The sequence below is a fragment of the Amblyomma americanum genome, chromosome 7, assembly GCF_052857255.1.
Source record: "Amblyomma americanum isolate KBUSLIRL-KWMA chromosome 7, ASM5285725v1, whole genome shotgun sequence".
NCBI lineage: Eukaryota > Metazoa > Arthropoda > Arachnida > Ixodida > Ixodidae > Amblyomma > Amblyomma americanum.
The window spans coordinates 18,169,114-18,182,927 of record NC_135503.1 but is presented as its reverse complement, the minus strand read 5'-3'; the positions used below and the strand labels follow the sequence as shown (position 1 = coordinate 18,182,927).

Below are 13,814 nucleotides of genomic sequence, written 5' to 3'. Positions count from 1 at the left end.
ACAGCACAGTGCAGACTCTGCACTTCTTTTCATGCCAGTGTAATCTGTGCATCTTTTGCATGTGTCTGATAAAAGGGTCGCATAAAACCTCTGTGTAGTAACAGTGGTAGCAACAGCTACACTTTGTGTGAAAGTTTTCCGCAGCAGCATCGTTGGCGCCGTCCGCTCCCATCCTCTTATACATTTCTAGCTGGATTGCCCTATTTGTGACTCGAGTACTAGTCAACCCCCCCCCCCCCCCCCCCCCCCCCCCCCAGTTTCAAGAGCGTGATTTTGAAAAGCAAATAACCCTATAAGCGAGCAAATATAGTAGTCACAGCTGACACAATGCAATTAAAGAGCACAGGAAAAAAAAAAAAAGCGCCTCACCAGCCACGAGTCTGGTCAACTCCCTCAGCTATGAAGTCAGCAGGAAAGCAGCTCTCAAATTCCTTGGAATTTTCAAAAGGGTAGTGGACTTGTGCATAGGGCATGCTGCCACTCTCAAACCAGCAGTCAAATACTTCGGAAATGCGCTTCAGAGTACCTTTGCCATTTGCTGAAGGAATCACAAGCTTGTCTACCCTGAAGGCAAGAAGAAAAAGAAAGAACTGTGGAGCCACATATCTTCATATTAATTTTCATATTAAAGTCCACACTGGTGCTGCTGTGACATCAATGGCTTGGCATACCAGCAAATCAGCATCGAAACGGCACCTACGTCTCTCTGTGCAGGTCAGTGACTTGCTCTCCAGTCAACTCCTCCAGTTCTTTGATAGATCCAACGCAGACAACCTGAGTAAAACGAGAGAAAGGGATAGATCATTACAATGCCATCTGTTCTCTCATTATTTACATAATGAAAGACAGCAAAACAAGTCTCAAACTGACAGACTGACATCCTGCCCATGCTACATGCCTGTCATGGAGAGGCTAACATGCTATGCCATGCACTCGCACAGTATGGCAGTTAGCACTTTCATGGTAGCCCATAATGCTCTGCGTTCTTGGCCGACCATTGTAAGGAGCACAGGGAGGGAAATTGGCACCCACCTCCTCGCCATCATCGCTGATCCAGATGGGGATGGGTGTGCCCCAGTAGCGGTTTCTGGAGATGGCCCAGTCGTGGGCGTCTCGCAGCCAGTTGCCAAAGCGCTTCTCCTTGACGAAGTCAGGGACCCTGCCATGAATGAAAAGCAGTTGTCCAGTGTAAACGAAGGCCACTCCGTAACTAAAATTTACCAATACGGAGTGAGCTATTTTAGCAGCAGATTCAACTTGATAGAGAAATATAGATGAAAGGAACATTGACGAAAACCCAGTTTCTTTTTTTTCAAGGTTGAAAAGATGAAATGCATCGAAAATAAGGGAGGCAGTCATAATCAAGATGAAGTATTGAGCAAAACCAAAATCCAAGTTAGTGCTATGAGTCCAGACCAGCATCAAAGTGAAGCGAAACCCATAAAACAAGACATAAATACAGAGTACGTCTATGACCAGCAGAGTTCTGTCTTAAGTGAGAAAGAACATCAAGTTTTTAGGCAGTGTTTGTTTCTTCTTCCTTGCAGTAGCTATAGTAGTGCACAGGCATTAGAGTACAATTTACAGTGCATTAGGAATGACAGAATGCCTATCTTAAGGACCTACACATTGTTAGTAAGGAGAAAAAAAATTAGGGAAGATGATGCAAACTAAAATGTGGCAACATCATGTAAGAAAAAGTGTAAGGGTTGCTATAATGTTATCACCAGGATTTTTTGCACTGCCACACACACCAAAAAGAATCACTAATATGCTTCAACATTTGTACTCGTCTAACTTCCCTCAAATATTTGAATTGAAGTGTTGTCAGTTGCCTTCAGTTCGACTGCGAAATTGAAATTTCCAAGAAATTAGCGTAAGCTCAATCCAGCAACAACCACAATGGGCTTCCGTTTCCTCTACAAAATGAACCATCCAAACGACTGCAATGTGTGCACTCACCAGTAGGTCTCTGAGTTTGTTTTGAGCAGGTCATCCTGCATATGTTCAACCCTGACGAACCAGGAAGGCACAGCACGGTAGATGAGCGGTGTGTCTGAGCGCCAGCAGAATGGATAGCTGTGCTTGGATGTGCTCTGGTTTACCAGGCGGTCCCGGCTTTTCAGGTTCTTGATTATCTCTTTGTCTGCGTCCTGCATGTTCACACCAGCAACTGTTTGCTTGGAGGCCCACAACACCGACACCATGCCAAAAAATGCAATGAGACAGTAACATGCTACGCTTTCGCACACACACACACAACAACATCAAATGGTCCAATGGAACAGCCATGGTAAAGTACAGCCGCATTACACAAGCTAACATGCAGCTTACACCAGGTGAGCTGGAAAATTGCACGTCGCTGTTTATATAAGGTAGTTCAGTGATGACAGATTGAAACATGCAAAATTTAAGGCTACCCTTTGCTATGGATATGCATCGACACCATTCTTACAAGTAAGTGGCAAAGTACATCTCTTTACGTGGATAGATGAATGAATGAAACCATGTTTATTCCAAATTAGAATGTGCTGAGGGCGCTGCGCAGGAAGAGTAGTCTTAGTAATACGTATATGAAAAATTTGATGCCAAGTGAGTTCTCTCACTCATTCGCATGCATACACACACAGACACACAAAAAAGAAAGAAAACCAAATGGCACCTGCCTTGACGTAGAGTCCGAGGAAGTCCTTCACTGGTGCAGTAAACTTGCCACTCGCATCCACAGGGCAGATAATCTCCTGATCCTTTGTGATGGCCCCATGGGACAGGCACACTCTGTAATCGTCCTAGTACAGGCAACAGAAATAAAAACGACAAAAGGAAAGAGAAAGCTTTAGGTCACTGAATGCTGACAGCATTGCAGCACTGACACTGCATAGAGTGAGCAGGCCTATGACTGACAGGCTGCACAATGAAATAGTACTGTTGCCCCATAGAAGCTTACACAAAAATAGCTGAGTCATGAATTATGTCATACAGTAATTACCAACTTCCATAGCTACCCAAGCTGTCAAAAAAAAAAATATGCACCCAAGTGCGGCCAAGCACGCACGCACAAGCACACACGCGCGCGCGCGCACACACACACGCATGTACACAGCATGTACAGACTAAAAACCCCTCATATTTTTAAATTACACTACAAGAGTAGAAAAATGCATTTACTAATTAATGGGATAAAATTTAACTTCGGAGCATTTCAATCTAATTAAAATTGCATGACCCTTGTGTTCACAAGAAAAGCCGTTTTTCTAATTGACAAGCTCGTGGTTCAACAAACAAATCTGAATTTTGAGCCAGTTTTCGAACTTGTGATCTCAAACGTGACATTTTGAAACAGTATTCTACAACTGCACTGTCCATACACAGTGACACCACTGTATGACAACCCACTTTGAATCTTCTTTCTCGCTGTTCTCTATACTTGGCACTCTACATATATACTTATACACCACTCTGCAAAAACTAGGCAAGCGGCAAAGTATTTTATTCTACCATGCTCCAAACCTAATTTCTTAAAAATAATTAATGAGGCACAGTTGATGAAGCCTTCCATTTGAAAATGATTGCTGCTCATAGTGCAGGAAAACATGGTACAAATCCTCAACTCAAAATGGTTGTCACTCGTAATGTGCTAAATTATATATGGCGAATAGCCATGGGTTAAAATGACTATGCTTCTTATATCTAATAAGCCTCCTCTTATTTATTAGCAGAACCCATATCTATATACCTGTATTTCCTTGAGTATAATAGAGAGAGGTGGGCTAGTTGGTAACTAGTAGTAGAATGCATCTTGAAACCGCTCAAAATGACAGGGGACGAGAACGAAACCGCGCGATCCGTGCTGTCCTGTTGGTTTCTTCCTCATCCCTTGTCTTTTTGCACGGTTTCAAAATGCATTTCCTCGAGACCTTTACATTCTATAGCTCTAAAAGGTATTATGAATCTTAATTCGCTTTATTAAGGTTTATTAAGTCCCTCCCCTTAATAAGGTCCACAGTTGTGCTTTCTGCAGAAACATACAGCACTGTTTTTTGAAGGTTTTCTTCATAATGGTGAACTGTCAGAAGCTTCAAGAATTAGGAAATTGAATTGATATGAATGTGAAGAAATATTCAATGAGGAGTACTCAAATTGTCACATTTCATTTTGACTTCTTGCCAGTTACAGCATGGTAACAACACAACAATAGCAAAAGTTAGCAATAAGCATAAATGGTACAAGAGAATGCAGTTTATAACAACCAGAAGACATCATGGTTGTCTAGCCAAAACGAAGAGAGCAGGTTACAAAGTACAATTCCGTAGCTAACTAGCAAAGGGAGGCTGGACTCTTCAGTGTCACTGTAGTAGTGTTTTCAGGGCCATGTCTACAAAATGAGTTTTGCAAAGCAGCTTACCTCACCGAAGTAAGGTGCCTGGTGAACAACACCTGTGCCACTCTCGGCAGTGACGTAGTTGTCGCAGAACACTCTGAATGCACCTTTGGCCTTGTACTGGAAGAGAACGTGGGAGCACACTGAGGAACAGTCGAATGCCATTTTAAACAAAGTGATAAAGGTGAATGGCACTATGTACGTAATTAAAAAAATAGTAGCTTTGTTCTTACTGTAACATATACATCAATTTGGCAAAAGGAACTAATGAGAACAAATTCACACAATGTTTACTTGAAAAATGAACTAATGACATAAAAATTAACTTTCAAGCAAATACCATTATTTACCATTACGCTACTTCGCATGTACCTAAACATGCATTTTCAATAATAATAATTGGTTTTTTGGGGAAAGGAAATGGCGCAGTATCTGTCTCATATATTGTTGGACACCTGAACCACGCACCATAAGGGAAGGGATAAGAGAGGGAGTGAAAGAAGAAAGGTAGAGAGAGGTGCGGTAGTGGAGGGCTCCGGAATAATTACCTGGGGATCTTTAACGTGCACTGACATCACACAGCACACAGGCGCCTTAGCGTTTTTCCTCCATAAAAACGCATTTTCAAGGTACGCATTTTCAAGGTACGCATTTTCAAATCATGCCCCACAGCTGGGGCCTGACTTGCACAGCTGTTCTGTACTTTGTAAAAGAAAGCAATGATAGAACTTGCATCAACAAGATGCGAGGCATAAAACCTAAAATATTAACACAGCCTTTGGGCATAAAACCATTGTCGGCAGAATATAGGTCGCAGTGTTTCAGCTAAGAGGCAGTAATAACATTTAATGTTAACTACGTAAGATGGATAACCCCACAGAACAAACAGAACAAGTCCCTGCAGCAAACATACCTGCTGAAAGTATGGGAAGATTGGTTCGTACGTCTTTCCTAAGAGTGTGCTCCCCTTGAACCTGTGTGGATGTAAAGCAACTTAATATCATACAACCCGCTACAGTGTTAGAAAAAATGCAATGTGACCATACCACTTTGGAGTTACACATACAGTATGATGCACACGACAGGCTAAGTTAACTTGCCTGTCTAGGATGGTGTATTCTTCCGGTTTCTTGAAAAGGATCTCCAGGCGAGCTTCCATCATTATGTAGACCTTTCCAGTGTTGTTATCTAAGGAAATGCAAAGACATCGCTCAAATGACATAGAACCAGCAAGCTAATTCATCAACCAACCAATTCATTTTACAGAAAGAGCAACACAACCTCTCTTTTAACACAACCAGTGATGTACAAAAGCCAACAGTTCAGAAATCACTGATGAAGAGCAGCAGCTGCATGCAGCTGCATGTTTCTGGAGCTGCCAACTTTTTCTCACGGAATATTGCGCAAACGAATGAAACATTGCCGCAAGCCGTCAGCTAGCAACAATGACCTTTCTTTCTGTGGCTCAGAAATATTCCTACTCTAGCATGTTGCAAGCTCATGCAGACATCCACTATCACACACTATCACACCACTTTCAGAAAAATAGCAAAATGAAGCCTGTAATTGGAAAGGCAGAAAAAAGTCTCTGTACACCACACATAAAGGTGCCATAAAAAATTAATACAACCTAGGAGTGAAGACGAGTTATGAATGATATTCCTGCCAGGTGCATTGCAACACATTTCCATAAGCACAGTGCACAGTAAACTTCAGCATGCCTGTGGCTACAGCTGCGGGTTACTAACCTTTCAACTTGACGTAGATCAACTCCGGGTTGACACAAAGAGCCAGATTACTAGGAAGAGTCCAAGGTGTCGTCGTCCATGCAATCATGGACACACCAGGCTCGTCATCGAGGGGAAAGTTTACAATCACTGTGCGGGAAAAAGAGAACAACACGGAAGCATTGAATAAACGGCCAAGATGCAAGGTTGTTCCATCATACAACGCTGCTCAAAGAAGGCACCAAACAAAAGCAGCTCTACATGTTGTAAAAAGACACTGCTCAGTGTTGACAAAAGGTTACTGACTTTGTTAAACATAGCAAATAAAAAGGAAAGAGAAGACAAAACAGCACAAACAGCAGTTACCAAAAGAGTGGCTAAGGAATAGAAATGCACAAGGAATATTGCATGTTACTGCCACGCTGCTGTGGTGTTGTAACACAAAAACCTAGGCAATAAAATTCACATTTATTGAGGCTCAGTGGGTTGCACAGCCTAGGGAAGCTTCTACTACTGGTTACAAGAATAAAAGGTAGGGAAATCATCACCAGTTGAGATGAATCTGCCATACCTGCAGGATCCACAACTTCCTTGTAGTTCTGGCCCGACTCAAAGTTAGAAAGAGGTGTGTTGCAAGCAGTAGAATAAGGCATCACCTAGTGAAACCAAACAACAACAAAGTGATAAACCTTCAAAATTAAACACACAGGGTCACAAGCTGCTCCCATAACTGAGTATTACCTATTGCTTTACCTTTTTATCAACATGCCACACCCACTGAAAGCCCAGTAGAATATGGAATAACAGCCCGGTGTCAGACAGAAGTGAACAAGTACAAAAATATCTTATCTTTAGAACTTTAAACTCCACATAGCAGCGTCACGCAGAATTGGCAAATCCATCTTTAGCATTTTACTAACGAGAAACAATGTGGTATACTTGCCTTGACTCCCTTGTAAACAAGGCCCTTATTGTACAACTGCTTGAAGACGAACCAGACTGATTCCATGAACCAAGGGTACATTGTCTTGTAGTCGTTCTTGAAATCGATCCACCGTCCCATCCGTGTTATGATTGTCTGAAGAGTTCAGGACATAATGCAATTCAGCCATTTGTTCTCTTGTCTACAAACACAATACTCACTCACCGTAATAAGGTGGTAAACAATCTGATGCACAGATAACACCCATGAATGATCGTTGCATGCTTGTGGGATAGATTGTGAGGATAACCTCACAGAACTACCCGGAAGCAAATGCAGGCATTAGACTGTTCAATGTGAAACTTGCCTCCCATTCTGTTGAATAGCGCATCACAATCTTTCGGCACTCTGCATTGTAATTCTCAATTCCAAGCTTTTTCACATCATCGGGACCCTTGATGCCAAGTGCTTTGTCAATTTCATACTCCTGAAAGACAGATTGACAACAATTTCAATTAGAACACCCAGCTTACATTACTGGTAGCAAAAAGCAAATACTGTAGGATATTAATGGCACCCTCCGGCTTGTAACTGGCTGTGCCAACCAAAGATCAGAAAACCTCTGCATTAATATATTTGACATAAGATTTTGCAGTAATACATTTAGTCATGGTAAGCAGAAAAATAACAAATACGCACAGCGCATCTGACAACAAACGTTATACTTGTGCTTGCCAGTCTCTTATGTTCAGGTATGAGTATTTGTGAAAACAGAAACAATGACATATTTAGAACGAAAAAAGTCATAGTGACTTACCACAGGCAAACCATGACAATCCCATCCGAAGCGACGCTCGACATAAAATCCAGACTGATGGGCAAATCTTGTCACTATGTCCTTGATGGTACCCGCCAAAATGTGCCCATAATGCGGCAGGCCAGTTGCAAAAGGGGGACCATCAAAGAATGAGTACCTGAAAGAAACAGCCAGGCGATCTTGAACCACAACTAAAATCATCCTATTATCTTAGCATCTGCCAACAATTAGCAGTGAACTACGCGCAAAACAAAACACCGCGAAACTTTCACTTGGGCACATCCCAAAGGACAGTTACAAACTCAGGCTGTTAATAGGGCGAACAGCACAGGAACAGCAAAGACTAGGAGAACGTTACGTTCATGGGACGGAGATCTTGATAGTCGTTAAGCTTTGGCGAACGACACAGCACGCGGTAAGCTTACTAAGCATCCGCTTTTCGGCCACGATCACATATGCCACGGTGGCTGAAACGTGACAATTGATCACGCACCTTGGTCGGGACTTGGAAAGCTTCAGGCTCGTCTGAAACGCGTCGATCTCTTTCCACAGCTTGAGGATGTTATCTTCCTCGGCTGAGAAGTTGACGTTCTCTGGAACTTGCTGCATCCCTGTCCACCGACGGAACAGGAAAAATGAGACTGATGCAACTTCGCGAGTTCCGCCGTCAAAAGAAAACTGGCATCATAGTGCGCGAAAAGCTGTACGATGGTATACGTATCACACTGCTCGCTTCACATAACGCCAAACTCGAGTGCCCCAAGACGGCTGGTCAAGCGCCTCCGATTATCACCGGAGAGCTGTACGACGTAATGACGGCCACGCCGTAGTGGCCTCGGCCTCGGCGCCTATGCCATCGTCACCGTACTAAACTTAGCTACACTGGAGTGAAGCCTCCTGTATGGATCATGCAGCGCACGGGCATTAATTATCGACACAAAAGTCACAACTTCGCTCACGAACTTACCTGAGCCCACGAGATGTCCAAATGAATGAAAGGTCGAAAGGCGCAAAACAACACGCGCCGGCGCCGCCGGTCGCAAGCTCGAGCTGCTCGAGCCGCCCAAACCGCCAAGTGGCTATGGCTAAGTGCAGAAATAGCCCAAGCCTCCAGCCGCCCAATCGGCATGGCCAGCTTATGGTCGTCTGGCAACTTCGCCTTCCCTCTTCACTTTCACTTTCCTCTCAGTCTTCCCCACTTCTCTCTTAATATAGCGCGAGTTTTAATCCGGCGGTCATGTTATTTCAGCAAATATCCGGTTCTCGTCACTCCACCTCAACAATGTTCAATTCGAGGGATTTTGCTTTTCAGGTAACAGGTAAACTTTGGCGAAAAGAGAATTTGGGAATTCTGAGAGTGAAGTTGTTTCACTTTTTCCAAACTGCAGGAAAAAAAAGGCCGAAAATAGGGAATTTTGGATGTCATTGAGAGAATTTTCGGTTCCGGCATGGGACATCACTGCGCCAACTGGCCCTCTACCACTCTGACACCTTTTATTTCTAGACGTTTTTTTAGAAGTTTTATTTCTCTTACTCAGTCCTGAGGATTTCTATTGAAGAGGCAATAACATTTCATATCCGTCCCATGTCGATTTCTTCTATCTGACGGGCAGCATGTTCAGGTACGTGGGCATCGGCGCTCATCATGCTTCTGAGTTTTTTTGCTTTCATTCTTTGCCCCAGTTTTTATTTTTCTATCTATGTCAAAAAACGAACAATTAGCTCAAACAAAGGTTTCTTGTTGAACAGCGCTCTCATATTTAGTTCGAGCTGCACTCTCATCAGCTCGCATTTTGATTTTTATAATCCACGCTTTTTTTTTCTCCTACTCCCTCTCGTTTTCCTGTTCACCACCCGCTGCACTGTTCTCAGCCTCGTTTCTAGATCTTGTGTTAACCTCCAAGTTTCGGCGCCTTATATAGGCCAGTAATCGGTACATATGCGTAAGCCTCCAAATGCACTACCTCTCATACTTGCTTGGCCTTCAATTTCTCTCTCGTGCTCTGTATCTGTCCTAATTACTCAATCTAGATAGATGTATCCCTGTTCTTAGTACCTTATTCCGAGTTGTATTTCAGAGTGCTCAACATGTTTGCATATGGGTCCTATGCTTAGGGTAATTACCCAGAGAGGGAGTATATTTGCAACAAAGGAGTAGTAACTCATTAGAATCCACCCAAGCCCTGGTTCGGAATTCGAACCCGGGACCACATCCTGTCCGACGCGGTCGCTTTACCAACTCCAAGATGGTAGGGCGAGATCGAAATGATCAACAAATCTATGTGGGAACGGCGTGGGTCCATTGTTTAGGGGAATCCGCCTAGGTGGAGTAGATTTATAGCAGGGGAGTAATTACACATCAGCATCTCATCTTGGTAGAGCGACTGCCACTTAAAGGCGTTGATCCCGGGTTCGAACCCCGGGCCAGGACGAATGTTCCTTCAACTACGAAGTTTCTGTGAAAACTGTATAGTTCTGCCCTGTAGACGTTTGGCTGCGTTTGGATTGACGCGAATGAGTAATTTCTCCCTTATTACATAAATCGGTAAGTATGCACTGATATATCTTACTGCATAGTTTTTTGATGAGTTTTCTATACACATTCGGTGCTCCACCGTACTGCCTGAACAACTAAAAGCACTCTGTGCCTAAGCTGACCAGAAGTTGAACAGAAAACGAAAACCCACGGATCAAATGAAGAGGAATAAATTTTGAATTGATTTGATTTCATTTGATATCGTATACGTTGTCCTCTGGCACAAAACTTCGTTAACGTCTCCTGCCCAAGTATATACTGAAACTTCCTGCGTAATTTGAGCGAATGCTAACTAAGAAAACAATCCCAGATTATTTGCACTACATGTTCCACGGACGCCCCCCTAGGCTATCGAAGGGGTTCACATATACAGACTGTATCGTCCGTTAAACACCCTATATCCGTGCCATTAGTTTGGTGTATAAGCCATCTAAATTTGGTTGGCATTGGCAACTTTCTCCAAAATTCCCCAAAGCACATATTGTGAGCAATATAGGAAATTAGCCCCCAAAGCGTCAAAAACTCATAGGTAGGTAGGCAAAAACTTTATTGATGAACAAATTAAGGGAATGCGTTAGGGGAGGTTTGGTTGGCTTGGTTCTTAGTCCCGGATGACGGCCATCAGTCCATGACTTGTGGGGACCTTCTTTGCCTATTCCACCAGCCTCTTCTGTGAGGCCGGCTCTGAGCCAGAGACCGCGATCTCCCAACGTTGCTAGGTCTGTCAGGTTACAGGGAGATGGTGGTTGGAGTTCTCGGCATATGAAGAGTATGTGTTCGAAGTTTGCTCTCGGGGCCCCACAAAGACAGCATTCGGGCTTGTATTGAACCGGGGTGTATTAGTGCCAGATAGGCTGGCGAAGGAAACGTGCTGGACGGGAGTTGTCTCCATATAGTCTATTGTTCCTTCGTGAGGGTGTGGTGTGGTGGCGGATATGCGAGCTTTTCCTCTCCATAGTGTAGCGTGATTTCATTGTAGGTGATTAGTCTGTCCCGCGCGCAATCCCTCTCGACTGTTGGCCTGCTCGGTTGACGTACGTTCGAGCAATAGAGTGCGCCTCCTCGTTTCGATGGTTGCCTGCGTGGGCTGTTAACAAAACTATTTGAATTGGTCTGGGGTCGTGGGGGCTTGATTGGAGAATTTTGTAGGTGGCAGAATGGATCTGTCCCTTTGCAGAATCCCTGATTGCGGTCTTGGAGTCTCCCATTATGAGTGTGTCAGTGGAAGATGCTATGGCCTCCTCTTCCGCTTCGAGGGAGGTGGTTGCCCTTATCGAGCCTGAAGCCTTGTGTTTGAGGGCGTGTGACAGCACGCTCAGGACGTAGGCTGGGGTGCATGGATATTCTGCCGCGTCTACGTAGACTGCGTCTTCGTTGTCCGCGTGTTTTTTATACAGGGCTCTTGCGCGTGCTTCGCGTCTGTCCCGGTTGTGGGTTAGGTGTACGTTCTTGGGCACTGGGTGGACGATTAGTTTTTCCTTGATTTGTTTAGGAATGCTGTGGGTGTTGTCCGGAAGGGGGACCCGTTGGTTGAATCTTTAATGCGGCTAGAATGTCTCTGCCCGTGTTTGTGGAGGATATTAGCGAGTTTACTCTGTCTCGCTAATAAGACAGGCCTACAAATCACAAACTCATAAGATTTGCTAGTGTGTTTTGGGTATGCGGCGTTTCTAGTGGCATTTGTGGCCCGCTTTCGAAATAGGAGAGGAGAAAAAAAATGAAGGCGGGTTAGCATGACTAAGCACGAAGTATTTGTGTGAAAGAAGGTTTTTGCATGTGGACACCACCGCCATCAATTGTTGCTGCGAAGGCCTAGGCGCGCTAACCATTTCGAGGCAGACTGAGTCGCCCCGGGCTTGTCACTCTCGTTTTGAAATCTCTACCGAGTTGCTCACCTCCTCTAAATCAACTGATTCAAACCTTTTCATCATCACTGCCAATTTACCCAAAGAACAATGGCGGGCTATCGCCCAAGTGCTGCGTTTTGCAACAATGTTGTCAATGCCAACGCGTTTTGCTCCAGTGCCTCGTTTCTGCCAACGCATGCACCACACATTTCTCTGTCACTACCGCCGCGTAGCTCAGTGTGAATGAGGTGTCCGCTGACGAGGGAGCCAGTTGTGCGCGTTTCTCTTCCGTTCGAGACTCTGTCAGAGGCCTCACGTCCACGTGTGGACTTTGCGGGGTAGGAGGCTAATAGTGTTTTTTGTGCGTGGATGGAAATTACTGAAGACGACGACGTGCAATGCACAGAGCGAGAGTGTGACTGTTTAACACGAGGAGTGATAGGTTGTGACGGTAGCATTTTTTTGTTTATTGCCTTTATTTCATCAAGCAAAACACAATAGTGCTCTCGTGCAGTGGCCAGCGAAGCTGATCTGTTCGCGCCGCCGCAGGTTCGAAACACAGCCGTGGCAATATTTATTTTATTTTTGCAGGTATCTGAGATGCTTCAGACAAATATCGCCTTTTTCAGGATTGCTAGTGAAGTAATGCTTTCGCGAAAGAGGGAAATGCCGAAACCAGCGCGGCGATTGGGCCTTTTCAACCCAGAATATTGCGTCAGCCTGCTACGTTGAGCATGGGTACAATGGCCATAGCTTTTTTTGAAACAGTCACTGCAACGTGGACACCGACCGACCGACCGACCAGCCCTTGATTTAACCATAGAACCGCCTCTGCTATACCTTTGTGCACTCTCTTGATTCGTCTAGAACTGCGCCATCTTCCACTTCGTCGGCCTAAGCACAGCCGTGCATTTTGTCGCTTGGGGGATGCAGGCGACATGTGTACTTCTGCCCCTGGACAACAGGTTGGTCCCTTACACTGGCCCATCCTTGCCTCACGTCGCGTCTGCTTTCGAGTTGATATACTCGGCCTACGAAATACAAAAGCTGCTCCGACACAAGGAGATAATAAAAGTAAAAAGTAATTAAAATAATTTAATAAATTAAAGGTCTGTGCTAATAAAAGTAAATTTTAAAGTGCATAATTACTTGTGCATCGAAATTACTGCCCGGAAATAATTAAATATGTTACTAAATTACTTGACCAAAACAATAATTCATTACATCACAAATTACCGAAGAACGAAACTTAATTGGGTTGCAGTAATTTAATTACTGCCATGTCTGCGCCACAGTGCACATGACTGCGCCGCATATGGAGAAGTCAGCTTTGACAAGAACAGCTTGGGTAAACTTGTAGTTGTGCTGCAACTTAATATGCCGGAATTATCTGTTCTACATGGTCATGGCTTAAGCGACCAGTGAGAACGCAGACGTTTCGGATATTTGATTCGGGCATAGCCCCTAAAGGCTCACATTTTTTCAAGCGGAGTGATCAACACGCGCAAGCCAGAATATAGCAATTTAAGTTGGCTTTTCTTCATGACGCCTCCGCTTGTAGAGGAGCCAGCTTCGACGAGCCCG

General features: G+C 44.3%; 1 protein-coding gene across 1 annotated transcript in view; it reads right to left on the bottom strand.

The window, feature by feature from the left end:
• Positions 1-8,467, bottom strand: part of IleRS (Isoleucyl-tRNA synthetase) — a 20,192-nt gene extending 11,725 nt beyond the window's left edge. The window contains exons 1-15 of the mRNA XM_077629796.1: positions 8,341-8,467; positions 7,848-8,004; positions 7,398-7,517; positions 7,052-7,186; positions 6,680-6,764; positions 6,130-6,258; positions 5,482-5,569; positions 5,295-5,355; positions 4,406-4,501; positions 2,667-2,789; positions 1,963-2,153; positions 1,033-1,159; positions 701-774; positions 370-564; positions 89-116 (exon numbers count right to left, since the gene is read on the bottom strand). Coding sequence (XP_077485922.1) covers positions 89-116; positions 370-564; positions 701-774; positions 1,033-1,159; positions 1,963-2,153; positions 2,667-2,789; positions 4,406-4,501; positions 5,295-5,355; positions 5,482-5,569; positions 6,130-6,258; positions 6,680-6,764; positions 7,052-7,186; positions 7,398-7,517; positions 7,848-8,004; positions 8,341-8,456 — 1,725 coding nt within the window. The 5' untranslated portion in view covers positions 8,457-8,467. The remainder of the gene's footprint in view (positions 1-88; positions 117-369; positions 565-700; positions 775-1,032; positions 1,160-1,962; positions 2,154-2,666; positions 2,790-4,405; positions 4,502-5,294; positions 5,356-5,481; positions 5,570-6,129; positions 6,259-6,679; positions 6,765-7,051; positions 7,187-7,397; positions 7,518-7,847; positions 8,005-8,340) is intronic.
• Between the last annotated feature and the right edge of the window lie 5,347 nt (positions 8,468-13,814).